Source organism: Ursus arctos, unplaced genomic scaffold (genome assembly GCF_023065955.2).
Source record: "Ursus arctos isolate Adak ecotype North America unplaced genomic scaffold, UrsArc2.0 scaffold_297, whole genome shotgun sequence".
NCBI lineage: Eukaryota > Metazoa > Chordata > Mammalia > Carnivora > Ursidae > Ursus > Ursus arctos.
In genome coordinates this window covers 1-23340 of record NW_026622982.1, presented here as the reverse complement: position 1 = coordinate 23340, position 23340 = coordinate 1, and the positions used below count along the sequence as shown (strand labels likewise).

General features: G+C 42.1%; 1 protein-coding gene across 2 annotated transcripts; it reads left to right on the top strand.

The window, feature by feature from the left end:
* Positions 1–3945: 3945 nt before the first annotated feature.
* LOC130541813 (ankyrin repeat and SOCS box protein 12) lies at positions 3946–22676 on the top strand. 2 transcript variants are annotated; one of them, XM_057304056.1, is made up of 4 exons: positions 3946–4097; positions 18230–18281; positions 21104–21953; positions 22346–22676. In XM_057304056.1, exons 3-4 carry the CDS (start codon positions 21128–21130, stop codon positions 22477–22479), a joined length of 960 nt encoding a protein of 319 aa, XP_057160039.1. In that variant the 5' UTR covers positions 3946–4097; positions 18230–18281; positions 21104–21127; the 3' UTR covers positions 22480–22676. The 2 variants fall into 2 exon arrangements, with proteins under 2 accessions (XP_057160039.1, XP_057160038.1); XM_057304055.1 differs by lacking the exon at positions 18230–18281.
* Positions 22677–23340: the final 664 nt, after the last annotated feature.

Below are 23340 nucleotides of genomic sequence, written 5' to 3'. Positions count from 1 at the left end.
AGCTAAATGCTTTCCCTCAAGACTGGGAAAAGGCAAAGATGTTCACTCTCACCACTCTTATTGAACATAGTTCTGGGAGTTCTAGCCACTACAGTAACTCAAGGAAGGGAAATAAGGCATACAGATCGGAAAGGAAGAAATAAAGCTGCGCCTATTTGCAGATGACATGATTGACTATGTAGAAAATTCCCAAAGAATTTACAAAAAACAAAAACAGTCCTGGAACTAGTGAGTTCAGCACTGTGGCAGGATATAAGATCAACATACAAGAAAAAAATCACATTCTACATACTAAAAATGAACACATAGAAACCAAAATCAAAACCTGATACCTTTTACAATTGCTCTGAAGAAACTGAAATACTTTGGTACACACTTAAAATACGTACATGATCTATATGCTGAAAACTACAAAATGCTGATGAAAGAAATTAAAAACTTAAATAAATGTAAAAATATCCTATGTGCATGGGTTAGAAGACAACATGGTAAATAAAGAGGCCAATTCTCCCCAAATTGATATATAGATTTAACAAAGTTTTTACTAAAATCTCAGCAAGGTTTTTGTAGATATAGACAAGCTTATTCTAAAATGTATATACAATTCACAGGACCTAGCATAGCTAAAATAATTTTGTCATGGAAGAGTAAAGTGAGAGTAATCACTCTTCCCAATAATGAAGCCTATGGTATAACTATTGTGATGAAGACCTGTATACAGGAGTTCATAGAAGCTTTATTCTTTTTTTTTAAAGATTTTATTTATTTATTTGACAGAGAGAGAGACAGCCAGCGAGAGAGGGAACACAAGCAGGGGGAGTGGGAGAGGAAGAAGCAGGCTTCCAGCAGAGGAGCCTGATGTGGGGCTCAATCCCAGAACACTGGGATCATGCCCTGAGCCGAAGGCAGACGCTTAACGACTGCGCCACCCAGGCGCCCCAGAAGCTTTATTCTTAATAGTCAAATACTACATACAACCTAGATGTTTTTTACCAGGTCGATAGTTAAACAAACATACATACCACAAAATTTCACTCAGTAACAAAAACAAACTTGGTACATGTAGCAACTTGGATGAATCTCAAAGGCATGCTAGGTGAAAAAAAAAGTGAATTCCAAAAGGTATGGTTTCATTTATATAATTTTGAAATGACAAAATTATATAAATGGAGAACAGATTGGAGGTTGCCAGGGGTTAAGGACCAAAGTGGGTAGACTGGGAAGGAAGTGGATATGGCTATAAAAAGGCAACATGAAAAAAATAGGCAACATAAAGTATCCGTATTGTGACAGAACTATTCTGTCTATTGTCTGTGGTAGTATACACAAGAATTTACATATGTGATAAAATTGTATAACAGTAAATACACACATGTACACAAATGACTACAAGTAAAATCTGAACAAGTTATGTGGATTGTGGGGCGCCTGGGTGGCTCAGTCATTAAGCATCTGCCTTCAGCTCAGGGCGTGATCCCAGGGTTCTGGGATCAAGCCCCACATCAGGCTCCTCTGCTGGGAGCCTGCTTCTTCCTGTCCCACTCCCCCTGCTTGTGTTCCCTCTCTCGCTGTCTTTCTCTCTGTCAAACAAATAAATAAAATCTTTTTAAAAATTATGTGAATTGTATCAATGTCAATATCCTACTTGTGATGTTGTACTATAGTCTTGCAAAATGTTACCATTGGGGAAAACAGTAAAGTGTACAGGAGATCTTTGTATAATTTTTACAACTGCATGTGATTATATAATTATCTCAATAAAAATTACTACTATAAAAAATTCCTACTAATATTTTCCCCTCTTTCATCTGTAGCTTATTTATTGGCTACTAATAAGGTTTTCTCAAGGCCTCAGAGCTATGGGCCACTGGCTCAAAGTAAGCTGAAGCAGATACACTTTTTGATGCTTCTGATCTTCAGAGTCATTGATCACACTGGTACACTTACACTTTCCTAAGAAGTCATCTGACATCCTGTGAATTTCTTGGTGTTGTCAATGTGTAAGGAGGCTGCATGACCACTTCATAAGTGTGGTAGACAAGGCTTAGGAAGGGACTGGGTAAACACCAGCTTGAAAGAAATAGTTAAAAGAGTTGGGCTATTTTCCCTGAGATAAGGTGACATAAAGGATAGGACACCTGAGTTCAGATACCTAAAGAGCTGTTTGGAGGCAAAGGAAGTGACCGTGCTCTCTGAGATTCTAAGGGTGAGCAAAGATAGGATCAGCAGTCAACCTCAGAGGTGCTTTATAGATGCAGATATAAGTTTAGCAGAAAGAAAGCCTAGCTGAGCTGCCCAGTAATGAGATTTGCTGCTTCTGGATGTAAAGAGTGACCTATCATTGGAAGCATTTAAGCAGAAATAATTGAACATCTCTCAGAAATGTGGAAATTTTAATGTGGATATTCTAACACCAAAGTAATCATGTGAAACTGGGTTACTAGTGCTTTATCTCAACACATCTCTGGTCCCCTCACTGACTTTTTGTTTTTGGGTTGTTGTTTTTTGTTCCCCAGTTTAAACCCTACCTTCCTTGTTGATTGGAAAGGAAGTAGAAGGACTCTGATGTCTTGGAATCAGTGTTCTGTGAAGACTGGAATATCTTTGCAGGAAAATTCAAGTTATTATTGTTTGTGGGAGCATGTAGGGATGCAGAACCCTGCAGTAACCCCCTGGACTAATTTGCAAGATGGGATGGATGCAGGATAACCATAGCCAGCTTTTAGTTCTGACATTTTTGCATTATATGAAATTTAGTTGTTTCCATATCTGATTTTCCTGATAAACTGTGAGCTCCTTCAGGGACACCATGTCTGTCTTTTCTGTGTGTTCTTCCTGCATCTAGAACTTTTTGTATAGCAGCTACTTGACAATTTCCCCATAAAAAGTTTCTTAGACATGATCAGATTGTTTGTGGTATAGTTTGTATACCAAACACTAGGCTGGCATTTTTTTTTAAAGATTTTATTTATTTATTCAATAGAGATAGAGACAGCCAGCGACAGAGGGAACACAAGCAGGGGGAGTGGGAGAGGAAGAAGCAGGCTCATAGCGGAAGAGCCTGATGTGGGGCTCGATCCCAGAACACCGGGATCATGCCCTGAGCCAAAGGCAGACACTTAACTGCTGTGCCACCCAGGCGCCCCATAGGCTGGCATTTTTTTTAACAGAGGGAAGAGGGAGTTGGCTCCCAGATTCTATTTGAGTGACACCTAAAACAGATAATATGACTATTTCTAAAAGTATCTCCCCATGACTGCCTTCATTTAAAGACAACCAGGGAGATAAGATGATACCCTTAAGAACTGAGCTTTTGACAAAGTTTCCAATGCTGGACATATTTGGGTTGATGCCTTAAGTATGAGAAGAGTGGGAGAGGTTGTGGGCATTTTCTTTAGGCAGAATGGAGGCTACTATATTGGGGAGAACTTATAAATGAGCAGGGCCTTCTCAAACTTTAAAAAAAAAACTTCTTAAACTTTACTGATACATGTTCCAGTATGGGAGTCTCTGCTTCTCACTGTCCTCCTCACTCTTGGGAGTGGAGGCAGGGTGGTGTGAGGGAAGAGTGATGTGTTACTGGACCTTCAAGAATGGAAAAAAGAAATTCAGAGAGGCTAAGTTAGGGAGGGGGGGAAAAAGAGTCCCTGGCCCAGAGGGAGATGTAGTAGAGGAGGGTGGGCCTTCTCAGGCCCTTTGGTGGACAGGTGGGTACACCTACAGTGCAGAAGCCTGGCTGTGTTTCCTGTTTCAATAGTAAGGAGGGGTAAGCGGAAGCCTGAGCCCCAGCTTCAGCAAGCACCTGTCTATTTGTCAGTCAGGCCTTCCAGAACTTCCCTGCAAATGGCCCTCCCCTCCTTTTGCTGGGATGGCTCCCAGAAAGGCACTAGGCGGGTGGAGGATAGCCTAAAATTAGCCCCTGGACCTGATCCCTAGCCTTTAGGCAGTGTTGTAAACAGTGGAAATCAAGGACCCTGCCTGCTTAGGCCTCAGGGCAAATAGGGGTTCCCTGTAGAGGGGCCACCACAGCCCAGTGCTTCACAGAGGGGCAGCAGCTGGCAGCGACCCCAGGCAGCCTGGCCTCAGGCCGAAGCCCAGTGAGTATCTGGAGCCTAGAGTTCAATGATGCTACCAGGAAGGAATGATCCCTTAGGGTTTCAGGCCCATGGACCTGTAACCACCACCCTTCATAGGTTTTTCTTGCTGGATCTGGTTTCTGGGGGTGCTTGGGAAATTGGTAGAGAAATCTGCCTAAACAGGGAAGGAGGGTTATGATGATAGCTTCCTGCTATTTCTGTCCCAACCGAATGGACCTACTTCTTAAGGGAAATTGTGGTTATACAATATAGGGAAGGTAAAGATTTGTCTTTGTGTAGATGTGTGTTATTTGTCTGTGCTGTGTGGTGCATCTGGATGGACTCAAGGGCAGAAGGGCAGAGCTCTTCAGGTTGTGGGGAGGAAGGTAAAGCTTAAAAATAGTCTACTAATGCCTAGAGGACTGTTCCAGGGCCCACTGAAACCAACCACTACCCTGTAGTTCTAAAAGTGTATTCATAGACCCAAAAGAGGGCGTTAGATAGAATTCAAAGGGTACAAAAACATGGATGAAGCAAACAGCTACCTCTTTTTACCTTGAATCTCTAACTGAAATTTACGATTTCCTTTCAAACAGCAAATGGCAGTAGTATTACCAGTTCCTATAACTTGATCACCAGAAGAAACCATATTTCATATCATATTACCCTTGTGGACCAGATCTGGAAATGTCACTTATGCTCATCATCACATAAAATTATTAATAGACCTTGGTATTTAATGTGGTTTTTTAATAATAATTTTTTATTATGTTATGTTAGTCACCATACAGTATATCCATTGTTTCCTTTATTTTTACACATGTTGCTCCATTTTTATTTTATTTTATTTTATTTATTTATTTATTTATTTTTTAATAATTTTTATATGTTATATTAGTCACCATACAGTACATCCCCAGTTTTAGATGCAATGTTCCATGATTCATTATTTGCATGTAACACCCAGTGCACCATGCAATATGTGCCTTCCTTAATACCCATCACCGGCCTATCCCAATCCCCCACCGCCCTCCCCTCTGAAGCCCTCAGTTTCTTTCCCAGAGTCCACAGTCTCTCATGGTTCATTCCCACTTCTGTTTACCCCCCCTTCATTCTTCCCTACCTTCTCCTACAGATCTTCCTATTTCTTATGTTCCCCAAATGAGTGAAACCATATGATAATTGTCTTTCTCTGCCTCACTTACTTCACTTAGCATAAACTCCTCCACTCCTGCCCATGTTGCTGCTAATGTTGTGTAATCATTCCTTCTATTGGCTGAGTAGTATTCGATTCTATAAATGGACTACATCTTCTTAATCCAGTCATCTGTTGAAGGGCATCTCGGCTTCTTCAACAATTCAGCTTTTGTGGACAATGCTGCTATGAACATTGGGGTGCATATGGCCCTTCTCTTCACTACATATGTATCTTTGGCGTAAATACCCAGTAGTGCAATTGCTGGATCATAGGGTAGCTCAATTTTTAACTTTTTAAGACACCTCCACACTGTTTTCCAGAGTGGCTGTACCAACTTGCATTCCCACCAACATTATAAGAGGGATCCCCTTTTTCCATGTCCTCTCCAACATTTGTTCATTCCTGCCTTGTCAATTTTTGCCATTCTAACTGGTGTAATGTGGTATCTCAGTATGGTTTTGATTTGAATTTCCCGGATGGCTAATGATTTTGAACATTTTTTCATGTGTGTGTTAGCCATTTGTATGTCTTCATTGGAAAAGTGTCTGTTCATATCTTCTGCCCATTTTTTTATTTGATTATTTGTTTCTCATGTATTGAATTTGAGTTCTTTGTAGATCTTGGATACTAGTCTTTTTTTTTTTATATTCCAATAAAACTTTATTTTTTTTCTTTTTTTTTTCTTTTTTTTTTTTATTAATAATGATTTTTTATTATATTATGTTAGTCACCATACAGTACATCTCCGGTTTTCGATGTAAGGCTCGATGATTCATTAGTTGTGTATAACACCCAGTGCACCATGCAATATGTGCCCTCCTTACTACCCATCACCGGTCTATCCCATTCCCCCACCCCCCTCCCCTCTGTAGCCCTCAGTTTGTTTCTCATAGTCCATAGTCTCTCATGTTTCATTCCCCCTTCTGATTACCCTCCCTTTCTTTATCCCTTTCTTCCCCTACTGATCATTCTAGTTCTTATGTTCCATAGATGAGAGAAATCATATGATAGTTGTCTTTCTCTGCTTGACTTATTTCACTAAGCATTATCTCCTCCAGTGCCGTCCATGTTGTAGCAAATGTTGAGAACTCATTCTTTCTGATTGCTGAGTAATATTCCATTGTATATATGGACCACAACTTCTTAATCCAGTCATCTGTTGCAGGGCATCTCGGCTCCTTCCACGATTTAGCTATTGTGGACATTGCTGCTATGAACATTGGGGTGCATATGGCCCTTCTCTTCACTACGTCTGTATCTTTGGGGTAAACACCCAGTAGTGCAATGGCTGGATCATAGGCTAGCTCAATTTTTAACTTTTTAAGGGACCTCCACACGGTTTTCCAGAGTGGCTGTACCAACTTGCATTCCCACCAACAATGTAGGAGGGATCCCCTTTCTCCACATCCTCTCCAACAATTGTTGTTTCTTGCCTTGTCTATTTTTGCCATTCTAACTGGCGTAAGGTGGTATCTCAGTGTGGTTTTGATTTGAATTTCCTTGATGGCTAATGAGTTTGAACATTTTTTCATGTGTCTGTTAGCCATTTGTATGTCTTCATTGGAAAAGTGTCTGTTCATATCTTCTGCCCATTTTTTGATTTGTTTATTTGTTTCTCGTGTATTGAGTTTGAGAAGTTCTTTGTAGATCTTGGATACCAGTCCTTTATCTGTAGTGTCATTTGCAAATATATTCTCCCATTCCGTGGGCTGCCTCTTAGTTTTTCTGACTGTTTCCTTGGATGTGCAGAAACTTTTAATCTTGATGAAGTCCCATAAATTCATTTTATCTTTTGTTTCTCTTGCCTTTGGGGATGTGTCATGAACAAGGTTGCTTTGGCCGATGTCGTAGAGGTTGTTGCCTATGTTCTCCTCTAGAATTTTGATGGATTCCTGTCTCACATCGAGGTCTTTCATCCATTTGGAGTTTATTTTTGTGTATGGTGTGAGATAGTGGTCAAGTTTCATTCTTTTGCATGTAGCTGTCCAATTTTCCCAGCACCATTTATTGAAGAGACTGTCTTTTTCCCACCGGATGTTTTTTCCTGCTTTATCAAATATTAGTTGCCCAAAGAGCCGAGGGTCCATTTCTGGGCTCTCCATTCTGTTCCATTGGTCTATGTGTCTGTTTTTGTGCCAGTACCATGCTGTCTTTGTGATCACAGCTTTGTAGTACAGCTCGAAATCCGGCATTGTGATGCCCCCAGCTTTGTTTTTCCTTTTCAACAGTTCCTTGGAGATTCGGGGTCTTTTCTGGTTCCATACAAATTTAAGGACTATTTGTTCCAGTTCTTTGAAAAACATTCTCGGTATTTTGATCGGGATAGCATTGAAAGTGTAGATTGCTCTGGGTAGCATGGACATTTTAACTATGTTAATTCTTCCGATCCATGAGCATGGAATATCTTTCCATCTTTTTATGTCTTCCTCAATGTCTTTTAAGAGTGATTTATAGTTTCTAGAATAAAGGTCCTTTACGTCTCTGGTTAAGTTAATTCCAAGGTAACATATGGTTTTTGGTGCTATTGTAAATGGGATGGATTCCCTGATTTCTCTTTCTTCGTTCTCGTTATTCGTGTACAGAAATGCAACTGATTTCTGAGCATTGATTTTGTATCCCGCCACGTTACTGAATTGCTCTATAACTTCTAATAGTTTGGGAGTGGCTTCTTTTGGGTTTTCCATATAGAGTATCATGTCGTCTGCGAAGAGAGACATTTTGACTTCTTCTTTGCCGATTTGAATACCTTTGATCCCTTTTTGTTGTCTGATTGCTGTTGCAAGGACTTCTAGTACTATGTTGAATAATAGTGGCGAGAGTGGGCATCCTTGTCGTGTTCCTGATCTTAAGGGAAAGGCTTCCAGCTTTTCCCCATTGAGAATAATATTTGCAGTAGGCTTTTCATAGATGGCTTTTATGAGATTGAGAAATGTACCTTCTATTCCTACACTCTGAAGGGTTTTAATCAGGAAAGGATGCTGTATTTTGTCAAATGCTTTTTCGGCATCGATTGAGAGGATCATATGGTTCTTGAGTCTTTTCTTGTTGATATGATGTATCACGCTGATTGATTTGCGAATATTGAACCACGCTTGCATCCCAGGTATGAATCCCACTTGATCGTGGTGGATAATCCTTTTAATGAACTGTTGGATTCTATTAGCAAGTATCTTGTTGAGGATTTTGGCGTCCATATTCATTAGGGAAATCGGTCTGTAATTCTCCTTTTTGAGGGGGTCTTTGCCTGGTTTGGGGATCAAGGTAATATTGGCCTCATAGAATGAGTTTGGTAGCTTTCCTTCTGTTTCTATTTTTTGAAATAGCTTTAGGAGAATAGGTATTATTTCTTCTTTGAATGTTTGGTAGAATTCCCCAGGAAAACCGTCCGGGCCTGGAGTTTTGTTATTTGGAAGGTTGTTTATCACTGACTCAATTTCTTCATAATTAATTGGCCTGTTTAAGAAATCAATTTCTTCCTGTTTCAATCTTGGTAGTTTATAGGTTTCCAGGAAGGATTCCATCTCTTCCAGATTGCTTAGTTTATTGGCATATAGCTGTTGATAAAAATTTCTAATAATCCTTCCAATTTCAATGGTGTTCGTCGTGACCTCTCCTTTTTCATTCATAATTTTAATAATCTGGGTCCTTTCTCTTTTCTTTTGGATAAGTCTTGCCAGTGGTCTGTCAATTTTATTGATTCTCTCCAAGAACCAGCTTCTAGTCCTGTTGATCTGCTATACTGTACTTCTGGTTTCTGCTTGATTGATTTCAGCTTTAATTTTGGTCAACTGCTTCCTTGTGCGTGGATTAGGCCTGTCCCTCTGTTGCTGTTCCAGCTTCTTGAGGTGAGAATATAAAAACTGCATTTTAGATGTTTCTATTCTTTTGAGTGAGGCTTGGATGGCTATGTATTTCCCCCTTAGGACTGCCTTTGCAGTATCCCATAGGTTTTGGACTGTTGTATTTTCATTCTCATTGGTCTCCATAAATTGTTTAATTTGATTTTTGATTTCCTGGTTTATCGAGTCATTCCTGAGCAGGATGGTTCTTAGTCTCCAAGTGTTTGAGTTTCTTCCAAATTTTTCCTTGTGGTTGAGTTCCAATTTCAGAGCGTTGTGGTCTGAGAATATGCAGGGGATAATTTCAATCTTTTGGTATCAGCTGAGACCTGTTTTGTGTCCCAGAACATGGTCTATTCTTGAAAATGTTCCATGGGCATTAGAATAGAATGAGTATTCTTTGGTTCTGGGGTGTAGTGTTCTATATATATCTAAGAGGTCCAACTCGTCGAGTATGGCATTCAAAGCCTTTGATTCTTTGCTTAGTTTTTGCCAGGGTGTTCTGTCTATTTCTGAGAGTGGAGTGTTGAGGTCCCCTACTATTAATGTATTTTTATCTATATGTCTCTTTATTCTGGTTAAGAGTTGGCTTGTGTATCTTGCTGCTCCCCTGTTGGGGGCATATATATTTATAATTGTCATATCCACTTGTTGAATACTTCCTTTAAGAATAATATAGTGCCCTTCTGCATCTCTAACTATAGTCTGTAGTTTAAAATCCAATTTATCTGATATGAGAATTGCTACCCCAGCTTTCTTTTGAGGTCCATTTGCGTGAAAGATGGTACTCCATCCCCTTACTCTCAGTCTGAATGCATCTTTGGGTTCGAAATGAGTCTCTTGTAGACAGCAAATGGATGGGTCATTTCTTTTTATCCAATCTGCAACCCTGTGGCGTTTGAAACCAGAATTTAAACCATTAATGTTCAGGCTGAGTACTGAGAGATATGCTTTTAATTCTGCCATGTTGTCAGTAAAGTCTTTGTTTGTATTGGCTGTGACTTTCTGTTTTGTATCACTCTTGGGGCCTTTTTACTTTTATAGAACCCCCCGTAATACCTCCTGTAGGGCTGGTTTCGTGGTTACGAAATTAGCTAGTGACTGTCGATTCTGAAATGTCTTTATTTCTCCATCAATTCTGAATGACAGCCTTGCTGGATAAAGGATCCTTGGCTGCATGTTTTTCTCTGAAAGAGCTTTAAAAATGCTCCCCCAACCCTTTCTCTCATTCCAGGTCTGTGTAGACAGGTCTGATGTAATTCTGATGCCTTTGCCTTGGTACGTGAGAAATTTCTTTGCCCTGGCCGCTTTCAATACTGTATCCTTGGATCTCATATTTGCGAGTTGCACTATGACGTGACGTGGTGTAGGTCTGTCATGGTTGAGCTTGGGAGGGGTCCTCTCTGCCTCTTGGACACGAATTTTTGTTTCCCTTTCTAGATTAGGGAAGTTTTCAGCTACAATTTGTTCAAATATCTCTTCTAGACCTCTGTTTTTCTCCACCCCCTCGGGGATGCCGATGATTCTAACATTGGATCGTTTCGTTGAGTCAGTAATCTCCCGTAGCCAACATTCATGGGCGTGGATTTTTTTAAGACCATCTTCTATTTTTATTTTTTCCTCTATTAACCCATCCTCCAATTCACTAACCCTTTCCTCCGCTTCCGTGACCCTGGCCGTCAGAGCCTCTAGTTTTGCCTGCATTTGGCTCATAGAATTTTTAATTTCTGTCAAATTCACTCTCATTTCCGCCCTTAGGGATTGTATATTCTCAGTAATATTTTCCTGAATACTTTTTTCAAGTCTACTCATTATCTTGACCATTGTTACTCTGAATTCCATTTCTGATCATTTGGTTACATCCATATCCGTTACTTCTGTGGCAGAGGCCACTGACTCACTGTCTTTTCTTTGCTGGGGGGGGCTTCTCCTTCTTGTCATTCTGATGAAGAGAGGTTGCGGGGTTTCCAGAGCCCAAAATTATTGACTGGGTCCCAGGCCGTGCCCCTTGTTTTATAGGGATCTTAGAGATGTGGGCTTCTTCTTTAAAGATTTTATTTATTTACTTATCTGAGAGAGGGAGACAGACAGTCAGCAAGAACGAAACAGAAGCAGGGGAGTGAGAGAGGAAGAAGCAGGCTCCCAGCGGAGGAGCCGGATGAGGGACTCCTTTCCGGAACGCCGGGATCACGCCCTAAGCCGGAGACAGGAGCTCAATGACTGCGCCACCCAGGCGCCTCCGGTTGTGGGCTTCTTGATTTTTCAGCCTGCCTTCTGTGTTCTGGGGGAGGGGCCTGCCGCGCCGATACTCAGGCAGCCCTGTTTGGTTAGAGTCTCCGTGTCCCCTGCGAGGGAGGATGGGGATGGGCACTCTCTGAGCCGGTATTTCCAGGCTTTTGTTCTCTGGCGGCTTTCCCTGGCGGCCGGCTATGCCTCTTCTGAGGGTCAGAGCAGCAGAGGCTGCATTGTCGCAGAACAGAGGGATTGCGGCCCGTTCTCCACTGATATTCTGGCCACTTTAACTCTGTTACTGTTGGTGCTGCTCAACCCTGCGGCGTCCCGGGATGTGCGCACCAACTCGGCGACCCTGCCCTCTCTTCCAGGGCTGGCGCGTCTCTGTCCTTTGTGTTTCTAATGCCGCCAGCCACCGGCCACCCCGCGAGCTCCCGGGTCTCCCGGTCTCAGTCTATGCCCGGTGAGCACACCTCGATTCCGGAGTTCCGTGAGAAGCCTGGTGGCGCGCGCACCCGGTTCAGGGTCTCAGTCTGCTGTTTCGCGGGTGCCGACCGCGAGTCCGCCCGCTCCCCCGTGCAGGTGGCCCGCCAGCCGCCAGCCGCCCCGCGCGCGGTCCGGGAGTTCCCGGTCTCAGTCTGGATCCCGTGAGCACACCGGGATTCCGGTGTTCCGGGAGATGCCTGGTGGCGCGCGCGTTCACGGCTCACCGGTCTCAGTCCGCTCTCTCACGGGTGCCCTCTGTGTGTCTGCCCACTCCCCCATGCAGGTGGCTGCCGCTTCCCGGCGCCCAAACGCGGCGGCTCCCTCCCCCTTCCGTTTATCTTCCGATATCCGTGCAGGGTTTACAGCTCCCCTCTTGGTACCTCAATACTCAGTGCTGGAGATGTTCATTTGTAGAGATCCAGATGCATCATCCTGCGTCTCAGGCTGATTCCGTGGTTATTTAGGCTGGTCTGGTACCTATCCAGCTCGACTCAGGGGACCGGCTGAAAAAGGGGTCCCCTACTCCTCCGCCATCTTAACTCCTCTCCTCCTCCAATCTTGGATACTAGTCTTTTATCTGTAGTGTCATTTGCAAATATCTTCTCCCATTCCGCGGACTGCTTCTTACTTTTTTTGACTGTTTCCTTTGCTGTACAGGAGCTTTTGATCTTTTTATTTAAATAATAATATATTTTTATTATATTATGTTAGTCACCATACAGTATATCCCTGGTTTCTGACATAAAGTTCGATGATTCATTAGTTGCGTATAACACCCAGTGCAGTATGCAATATGTGCCCTCCTAACTACCCATCACCAGCCAATCCCATTCCCCCACCCCCCTCCCCTCTGAAGCCCTCAGTTTGTTTCTCAGAGTGCATAGCCTCTCAGGCTTCATTCCCCCTTCTGATTAACCCCCTTTCTATATCCTTTTCCTCTCTACCAATCTTCGTAGTTCTTATGTTCCATAGATGAGAGAAATCATATGATAATTGTCTTTCTCTGCTTGACTTATTTGACTTAGCATTATTTCCTCCAGTGCCGTCCATGTTGCAGAAAATGTTGAGAACTCGTTCTTTCTGATAGCTGAGTAATATTCCATTGTATATATGGACCACATCTTCTTGATCCAGTCATCTGTAGAAGGGCATCTCGGCTCCTTCCACGATTTAGCTATTGTGGACTTTGCTGCTATGAACATTGGGGTGCATATGGCCCTTCTCTTCACTACGTCTGTATCTTGGGGGTAAACACCCAGTAGTGCAATGGCTGGGTCATAGGGTAGCTCAATTTTTAACTTTTTAAGGGACCTCCACACTGTTTTCCAGAGTGGCTGGACCAACTTGCATTCCCACCAACAATGTAGGAGGGACCCCCTTTCTCCACATCCTCTCCAACAATTGTTGTTTCTTGCCTTGTCAATTTTAGCCATTCTAACTGGCATAAGGTGGTATCTCAGAGTGTGGTTTTGATTTGAATTTCCCTGATGGCTAATGATTTTGAACATTTTTTCATGTGTGTGTTAGCCATTTGTATGTCTTCATTGGAAAAGTGTCTGTTCATATCTTCTGCCCATTTTATGATTTGTTTAATTGCTTCTCGTGTATTGAGTTTGAGAAGTTCTTTGTAGATTTTGAACTTGATGAAGTCCCACAAGTTCATTTTTGCTTTTATTTCTCTTGCCTTTGGAGATGTGTCATGAAAAAAAGTTGCTGTGACCGAGGTCAAAGTGGTTGCAGCCTATGTTCTCCTCTAGGATTTTGATGGATTCCTGTCTCACATTGAGGTCTTTCATCCATTTGGAGTTTATCTTTGTGTATGGGGTGAGAGAGTGGTCAAGTTTCATTCTTTTGCCTATATCTTTCAAGAGTGATTTGTAGTTTCTAGAATATAGATCCTTTACGTCTCTGGTTAAGTTAATTATGAGATAACGTATGATTTTTGGTGCTATGGTAAATGGAATGGATTCCCTAATTTCTCTTCCTTCAGTCTCATTGTTCATGCATAGAAATGCAACTGATTTCTGAGCATTGATTTTGTATTCCACCACATTACTGAGTTGCTCTGTAAGTTCTAGTAGATTAGGGGTGGAGACTTTTGAGTTTTCCATATGGATTATCATGTCATCTGTGAACAGAGACAGTTTGACTTCTTCTTTGCCAATTTGGATACATTTTATCCCTTTTTGTTGTCTGATTGCTGTTGCAAGGACTTCTAGTACTATGTTGAATAATAATGGAGAGAGTGGGCATCCTTGTATTGTTCCTTATCTTAAGGGAAAGGCTTTCAGCTTTTCCCAATTGAGAATGATATTCGCTTTTCATAGATGGTTTTTATGATATTGAAGAATGTGCCCTCTATCCCTACACTCTGAAGGGTTTTAATCAGGAAAGGATGCTGTATTTTGTAAAGTGATTTTTCTGCATCAATTGAGAGGATCATATGGTTCTTGACTCTTTTCTTTTTCATATGATCTATCACACTGATCGATTTGTGAATGTTGAACCACCCTTGCATCCCAGGGATGAATCCCACTTGGTCATGATGGATAATCCTTTTAATGTACTGTTGGATCCTATTAGCTAGGATCTTGTTGAGAATTTTGGCGTCCATATTCATCAGGGATATCGGTCTGTAATTCTCCTTTTTGATGGGGTCTTTGCCTGGTTTGGGGATCAAGGTAATACTGGCCTCATAGAATGAATTTGGTAGTTCTCCTTCTGTTTCTATTTTTTGAAACAGCTTCAGAAGAATAGGTATTATTTCTTCTTTGAATGTTTGGTAGAATTCCCCAGGGAATTCATCAGGCCCTGGACTCTTGTTTTTGGGGATGTTTTTGATCACTGCTTCAATCTCTTCATAATTAATTGGTCTGCTTAAATAATCAATTTCTTCCTGTTTCAGTATTGGTAGTTTATAGGTTTCCTGGAAGGCATCCATTTCTTCCCATTTGTTTAATTTTTGGCATAAAGCTTTTTTTCTTAAGATTTTATTTATTTATTTGACAGAGACAGAGAGAGCCAGTGAGAGAGGGAACATAAGTAGGGGGAGAGGGAGAGGAAGAAGCAGGCTCCCAGTGGAGGAGCCTGATGTGGGGCTTGATCCCAGGAGTCTGGGATCATGCCCTAAGACAAAGTCAGACACTTAACTACTGAGCCATCAGGTATATTGGCATGTACATTGGCATAAAGCTGTTTATAAAATTTTCTAATGATCCTTCCAATTTCATTGGTGTTGGTTATGATCTCTCCCCTTTCATTCATAATTTTATTAGTTTGGGTCCTTTCTCTATTCTTTTGAATAATACTTGCCAGTGGCTTATCGATCTTATTTATTCTTTCAAAGAACCAGCTTCTAGTTCTGTTAATCTGCTCTACTGCGCTCCTGGTTTCTTATTCATTGATCTCTGCTCTAACCTTGATCAACTGCCTTCTTGTGCATGGGTTAGGTCTATTCTTCTGTTCCAGCTCCAGCTTCTTGAGGTGAGAATATAAAAACTGCATTTTAGGTTTTTCTATTCTTTTGAGTGAAGCTTGGATGGCTATGTATTTTCCCCTTAGGACTGCCTTTGCAGTGTCTCATAGGTTTTGGACCAATGAGTTTTCATTCTCTTTGGTCTCCATAAATTGTTTAAATTGATTTTTTATTTCCTGGTTTATCAAATCATTCTTGAGCAGGATGGTTCTTAGTTTCCAAGTGTTTGAGTTTTTTCCAAATTTTTCCTTGTGATTGAGTTCCAATTTCAAAGCATTGTGGTCTGAGAATATGCAGGGAATAATAAAGAACATTTATTACCATATCAGGCAGTTTAAAAAATACCTGTATTTCAATATAATTGGTTTCCTTTAATCTTATTTGTTTTATTTTATGTATTGAAAACCATTCTGAGAGAGGACAAGAGGATTAACCAAATTGCCATAGAGGTCAACGTCACAAAAAAAAAGGTTTAAAACCCCTGCCCTTTGGGGATCTGAAAGGAGATCCTTGCATAGAACGGTCACATAATAACTCTTAGCTTAATAACCACAGCAAGGTGAAGTTAGACAATAGACTAATTAGACTTTCTTATTCTATCTAATAAGACACAGTTCACTCAAGTGCCCAAGCCAGCTGGGGTCCATGACTTGATCTCCCCATGGAGGCTCATTAGTTGGGCCCTGCCATGGGCTCCTGGTATGACCTTTGTGAGAGCTTTTGCATTTCCTTCCATACTCCTTGCCCTCTTCATCTCCCTGGAACCAACCTGTCCACCACCAAATAGTAAGAGAATCCACATTGGCTGTCAGAAAATGATCTGTAAAGAAATCTTCCATGACTGAAATCCCTTGAATTCAGCATGATTCTCAAACCTGAGGATTCTGGGAGCTGCAATGTAAGTCTACTTAAAATAGGGGAAAGAGGGATGTGTTTGTTTTTCAAGTTGCAATAGAATGAACAGGATAGGCCGTAGGTTAACATGTGTCTATTTCTGGCTCTGCTATTTCCTTGATGTAAGGCACCTGCCAAATCCTTTCCTTCTCAGACTTCAGTTTTCTTCATCCACAAAATGAGGATGATATTACCTGTCCCACTACGTGAAATAGTTTGAAAAGCACAAGATTATAGGTGTGTTCTGGGTTCTTGCTAATGAGACAATTGACAATAGCAGCCATGTGACCTTAGAAAAAAATCCCTGCTCTCCTCTGAGCTTTTTGTTTTCTCTCTATAAATTAAGGGAATTAAATAATTTATTTGATGCATTCCAGCTCTGAGGTTATAGGACTTAAAGTAAGGGGGCAATAATAGAAATTGGAGACCTAGGTAATAATAATCGCTTGGTACTACAATTACTGAGTTACTGACTACTACATTCAGGTGCTATTCTAAACACTTAACTTATTTAATTATTAATTTACGTATTCACTCATTTAATCCTAACAATAACCCTCTGAAACATGTACTACTGTCATCCTCTCTTTACAGATGAGGTAGGCACAGAGAGATTAGGTGATCTGCTCTAGGTTATACAGCTACTAAGTAATGGAGCTGGAATTGAAGCAGAATTCAAGACCATGTCTTACCACTACTTTATATGGCTTCTTGTTCTGCAGTGGGTGTAAAACAGACCCATATAAAGGAGTTATAATACAGTGTCATGACTGCTACAGTTATATAAGAGTATGGACTCTGGAGAAACTGAGTCATCAGAAGGAAGTGCATGTGACAGAAAGAAGCATGATGTATATAGAGAGCTATTTCTTTTCCCTTATTGCTGGATCATGGGGTATAAGCAGAGGGGTAGCAGGAAGTGAGCCTGGAGATGTTGGCCAAGATTTGCTCATAAAGGACCTGTGAGCCTGGTTAAAGTATCTGGGCTATACTCTGAAAAAAAGTGGAACCATTAAGGGATTTAAAACAGGGGATTGACACAGACCATATTTGCATTTTTAAATGATCGCTTTATCTATGATGTGGAAAAAATACTGAGACAGCTAGGAGACTACTACAACAGTCAACAGAAAGAATGATAGCAGCTTAGGTAAAGCACTGGCAATGGGGATAAGTCTGAAGGAGGTGGTCTGTAGAGGTCTCTAGGGAGTAAAATCCATAGGATTTGATGAACAATTGGATGAAAGTGGGACAGAGAGATAAGAGGACCGACATGAGTCTTGGGTTTCTGGTTTGGTTGACCAGGTGGATAGTGAGAAACACATATGGATCAAGTTTGGTGATGATGGTGATTTTAGTGGTGGTGTGATACTACTGACTTTGAAGTACCTGAAGAAACTCAGTGAATACATCCTTTTTGCTGAAAAGAGAGCTGGGCAGCTTGGAGTGATAAACTTGAAATCATCAGAATTAACGTGAGAACTGCAGCTCAGGGACTGGAAAAAAGAGGATCAAGAAGACAACAAAGGGGAGCATAACTATTTCAGGGTAGAACGCCGGGGAGAAAAATCAGGAGAGTGTGCTGGTCAGGAAACCAAGGGCAGAGTATGTAGGAGAAAGTGGTCAGTGGGGACAGATGTACCAGGAAGGTTACAGAAGGAAAGATCTGAGAATCAGCCAGCAGATTTAACCACAAGGATGACTTTTTAAAGAACTATCTCAGTGTGTGACTGAGGAAGAGTGGAGTCAGACTGCAGAGGGTGAAGAAATGAATGGGAGATAGGGAAATAGATGGTAGACAACTTTTTGGATATGTTCAGAGGAAAAAAGAGAGATGAAGAGAAATGTGACTAGAGTGTGACAAAGGACCATAGAAGTGTTTTGTTTCCTAAGATGGTTGAGGGGAAGGAGCCATTGAGGAGGTTAAAGGGGCAGAGAGAGGAAACTCACCTTTTAAAGACCTAATATATGGTAGCTTTTTTCCTCTGAACAGCCCCATGAAGCAGGGACTATCATTTCTGTCTTGTAGATGAAGAAACTGAGTCTAAAAGAAGGGAAGAGATTTTCCCAAGTCTTCTCAGGTAGGAACTGGGGGTGCTGAGTTGCAAACTAAGGTCTGTCTGATTTCTAAAATCCTCTACTTATTATTGCATACCTCAAATGAATAAATAATAAGACCATATATGGAGTTGATGCTAGTGGGTGAGGAGGGGCCTAAAGTTGGGGGAGACCCCACCCACCCACCTCACAGGTTTTTTTTTTTTCCTATGAGGTATGTACCTGAGGTCCCAGGCTAACAAAGAGGGGTGGAGATAGACAGTGAATAAAAGGAGGTGTGTGGCCCTGAGACCGTGGCTGCAGGGTATGGGAGAGTAGGGAGACTTGAGCTCTGAAAAACCTATGAGCTTGCCCTGATGACATTACAAACTGAGGTGGGTGACTTTGGCTTTGGAGCACTAGGAACAAGACAGGTAATGTCAAGGGGTTAAGTCAGTTATTGGGCCGTGGCTAATTTTATAAGGCCTGAGGATAATGGTGAGAGAAGAGTTGAGGGATGAGGCAAGGCTCTAAGCTTGGTGGGGCAGAGATGATGGGAAAAGGTTTGACCCAAAGGGATGGGGAATCCATGGGATCCAAGGAGATGCTGGGAATCAAAGGGACTTCTGTATTGAAGTGGTCCTGGGGGTAAACCAGTTGTCCACCAAAGAGGACTTGCCCTGAAAATTACTATTTCCAGCCATATCTTTGATTTCATTTTACTTGAAGTGTTCTTTGTAATGTCACCTCTTTATTTAATCAGCAAATGTCTTTCAACATCCATTTCCTGTGTAGCTCTGTTGCCTGAAGCATGGGGCCTGAGTCTGAGGGAAGATCACATATAAAGGACTGTGAGGAGGTTGAACTTCATCTAAAAGGCTGACAGGTGGAATTGAGGGCCTGCCCCATGAGACTAATGTCAGAATGCTTAGGGATGACAACTTGACACCACAGAACAACATTCTGCTGGCCTAGCAACTGCCAGACCAGAGCCATCTCATTAGTCCACACATTCTGAACTAAGGAAAATGCCTCTACCAAATCCCCAGTCATGATATCGGTCCTACCGGGAGTGGAGGAATATAAGATGGATACAGCATTCCTTATCTTGGAGTTTACACACTGAAGCACAGATAAGTGCAAATGTAGTGTGAAAGTTCATAGCTAAAGTCTAGTTGTGATCCTTTGGAATTCCTGAGCAAGAGGAGAAGACTAGGGAAGGCTTCCCAGAAGTAGGAATTTGAAGGTCAATCAGAACAGCATATGCATTATTTAGTTATTGTAAATAATGCTGCTATAAACACAGGGGTGCATGGATCCCTCTGAATTAGTGTTTTTGTATTTTTTGTGTAAATACCCAGTAGTGCGATTACTGGATTGTAGGGTAGGTCTAGTTTTAAATTTCTTTTTTTTTATAATGATTTTTTATTATATTATGTTAGTCACCATACAGTACATCTCCGGTTTTCGATGTAAGGCTCGATGATTCATTAGTTGTGTATAACACCCAGTGCACCATGCAATATGTGCCCTCCTTACTACCCATCACCAGCCTATCCCATTCCCCCACCCCCCTCCCCTCTGTAGCCCTCAGTTTGTTTCTCATAGTCCATAGTCTCTCATGTTTCATTCCCCCTTCTGATTACCCCCCCTTTCTTTATCCCTTTCTTCCCCTACTGATCATTCTAGTTCTTATGTTCCATAGATGAGAGAAATCATATGATAGTTGTCTTTCTCTGCTTTACTTATTTCACTTAGCATTATCTCCTCCAGTGCCATCCATGTTGTAGCAAATGTTGAGAACTCATTCTTTCTGATTGCTGAGTAATATTCCATTGTATATATGGACCACAACTTCTTAATCCAGTCATCTGTTGCAGGGCATCTCGGCTCCTTCCACGATTTAGCTATTGTGGACATTGCTGCTATGAACATTGGGGTGCATATGGCCCTTAATAATGGAAGCAGCTCAAGTGTCCATCCATAGATGAATGGATAAAGAAGATGTGGTATATATGCACCATGGAATATTATTCATCCATAAAAAAGAATGAAATCTTGCCATTTGCAATGACATGGCTGGAGCTACAGAGTATAATGCTGAGTGAGATAAGTCAGTCAGAGAAAGACAAATACTACATAATCTCACTCTTATGTGGAATTTAAGAACTAAAACAAATGAGCAGAAGAAAAAAAAGAGAGAGAGAAACAAACCAAGAAACAGACTCTTAACTACAGAGAACAAACTGATGGTCACCAGAGGGGAGGTAGGTGGGGAGATGGGTGATGGGGTGAAATAGGTGATGGGGATTAAGGAGGACACTTGTTGTGATGAGCACTGGGTGCTGTATGGAAGTGTTGAATCACTATATTGTACACCTGAAACTAACATTATACTGAATGTTCACTATACTGGAATTAAAATTAAAAAAAAAAAAGAACAGCATATGCAAAGGCACCAAGCTGTGAAATGGCCTGATCTGTTTTAAAAGTCATCTCTGAGACTATGGACTCTGGGAAACAAACTGAGGGCTTCAGAGGGGAGGGGGGTAGGAGATTGGGATAAGCTGGTGATGGGTATTAAGGAGGGCACATATTGCATGGAGCACTGGGTGTTATATGCAAATAATGAATCATGGAACACTACATCAAAACTAAGGATGTACTGTATGGTGACTAACATAACATAATAAAAATTATTATAAAAAAATAGAAGGCATCTCTGAGACCTAAAATAAGATGGAGTAGGAATTGGAAGAAGGGGGCCCATGAATGAAGAGCCTGATGGTGAAGGGTGGGGGCAAGGGCTGGCATCCAGGTTTTTGATGTGGACCTTCAGTCTCCCCCCAATATTTTTCACCCACAGACCTAGCATATCCTCCTGCTCATAATGAGAATAGTTCTGCTCCAATCAATCAAGATGAACCTCATGGACATCACCAAGATTTTCTCCCTCCTGCAGCCCGACAAGGAGGAGGAGGACACCGACATGGGGGAGAAGCAGGCTCTCAATCAAGCAGTATATGACAACGACTCCTATACCTTGGACCAGCTTTTGTGCCAGGAGCGTTACAAGCGTTTCATCAACAGTAGAAGTGGCTGGGGTGTTCCTGGGACACCCTTGCGCTTGGCTGCTTCTTATGGCCACCTCAGCTGTTTGCAGGTCCTCCTGGCACATGGTGCTGATGTTGACAGTTTGGATGTCAAGGCACAGACACCACTTTTTACTGCTGTCAGTCATGGCCATCTGGACTGTGTGCGTGTGCTTTTGGAAGCTGGTGCCTGTCCTGGTGGTAGCATCTACAACAACTGTTCTCCCGTACTCACAGCTGCCCGTGATGGTGCTGCTGCCATCCTTCAGGAACTCCTGGTCCATGGTGCAGAGGCCAATGTCAAGGCTAAACTACCAGTCTGGGCATCAAACATAACTTCATGTTCTGGCCCCCTCTATTTGGCTGCAGTCTATGGGCACCTTGACTGTTTTCGCCTGCTTTTGCTGCATGGGGCAGACCCTAACTACAACTGTACTGACCAGCACCTATTGGCTCGTGTCCCACAGCCCCGCACCCTCCTCGAAATCTGTCTCCACCATAATTGTGAACCAGAGTACATCCAACTGTTAATTGATTTTGGTGCTAACATCTACCTTCCATCTCTCTCCCTAGACCTGAACTTGCAAGATGATAAAGGCACTGCATTGCTGCTACAGGCCCGAGGTGAGTTTCAAGTAGCTCAGCTCCATGCACCCTCCAAGCCTATCCTTCTAGGATGAGTTGGAGAAACTACCACCTTCTTCCCTCTCCTAGGACCCCAGTGGAGAAGTTACAGATTCCTTATTAGGGAAGGGTTCACTAAGATAAGGTGGGGGGTAGTACTAGCAGCATTTCTGGTTCTGGCTCTGCTAATGACTGTTTTGTGTCCTTGAGCACGCCCTATCTAGGCCTCAGTGTGATCCTATTGGCACCATGCATTGAGGACAGAGTGGGGGGAATTTCTTAGAAGGGAGAAAGCAATTAGGGCTGCAGGAGCCAGGGCAGGGTGGATGCAGGCTTGGGTGGGAGAATTACACTAGGAATTGCTTCTTATGACCTGTTTCTCCTCACTGTAGCCACTCCACGGTCATTACTATCACAGGCCCGTTTAGTTATCCGCAGAGCTCTGGGCCAGGCCAGCCAACCACAAGCCATCGACCAACTGGATATTCCCCCTGTGTTGATTAGTTATCTCAAACACCAACTGTAATCTTGCAGCCTTACCAGAAACACACAATGCCTACAAAAACACCTGGGGATCCAGGTAGCTGGAGGAAACTACAGCTCCACCTATTCACCCAGAGCTGCTCTCCTATATTATCCTCCACAATATGATCCTCATCAAAATAAATCCTGGTGGCTGCTCTCTTGTATTATCCTCCACAATAAAATCCTCATCAAAATAAATCCTGGAGGCTTCTATGACTACTATATGTGTGGGGGTATGGGGGTTCACTGGGTAAAGGGGTTTGGTTGGCCAAGGGGAAGGATGGTAATTATCTGTCATTTGGCAGGCATAGGAGTCCTGGCCATTGAAAGAGGAAAAAAAAGTAACCCAATAGCTCCACCTCCTTCAAGATTCTCAAGAAAATTTAGAGCTGTGTTTTGCTTAGAAGCAAGGTCCTGAAGAATCCAAGAGGATGGAAGGGTAGCATCTGTTTGCCCAACCTTGTACCTCCATTCACTTCTCTGGCTGCTACAAGGCACCCTTTCTGGGGCTGTCACCCAACCCCCTATTCCTTTGAGTCAAGTAACTAAGGATCCTCCCATTCATTCACCTTGAATCATAGACTGCATTCCCACTAGTCCAGTTTATAGTCAAGATCTAACTGGGAAAAAAAACTACCAAATATTTATAGCAGAGAATTTAATGCAGATAGGAAATATGTTACATAGAGGATAGGTTGAGAAGACAAGCAGGACAGGAAGCTAACCCAGAGATTAGTTACAGCAGGATGCCAACACCATCCATACTCTGAAGAGTTGAGGGAGGAGTTATGGTCAGAGTTCAGGGACAGGGGTCACCTGATGGAAAGCAGAATCGTAGACTTGTCCACAAGTGCTTAGAACC

Bases quoted from the DNA above. Each gene is read 5' to 3' on its own strand.
- LOC130541813 (XM_057304055.1), top strand. From the start codon at position 21,128: ATGAGAATAGTTCTGCTCCAATCAATCAAGATGAACCTCATGGACATC. The intron at 21,954-22,345 runs GTGAGTTTCAAG...TCCTCACTGTAG, and splicing joins ATTGCTGCTACAGGCCCGAG to CCACTCCACGGTCATTACTA.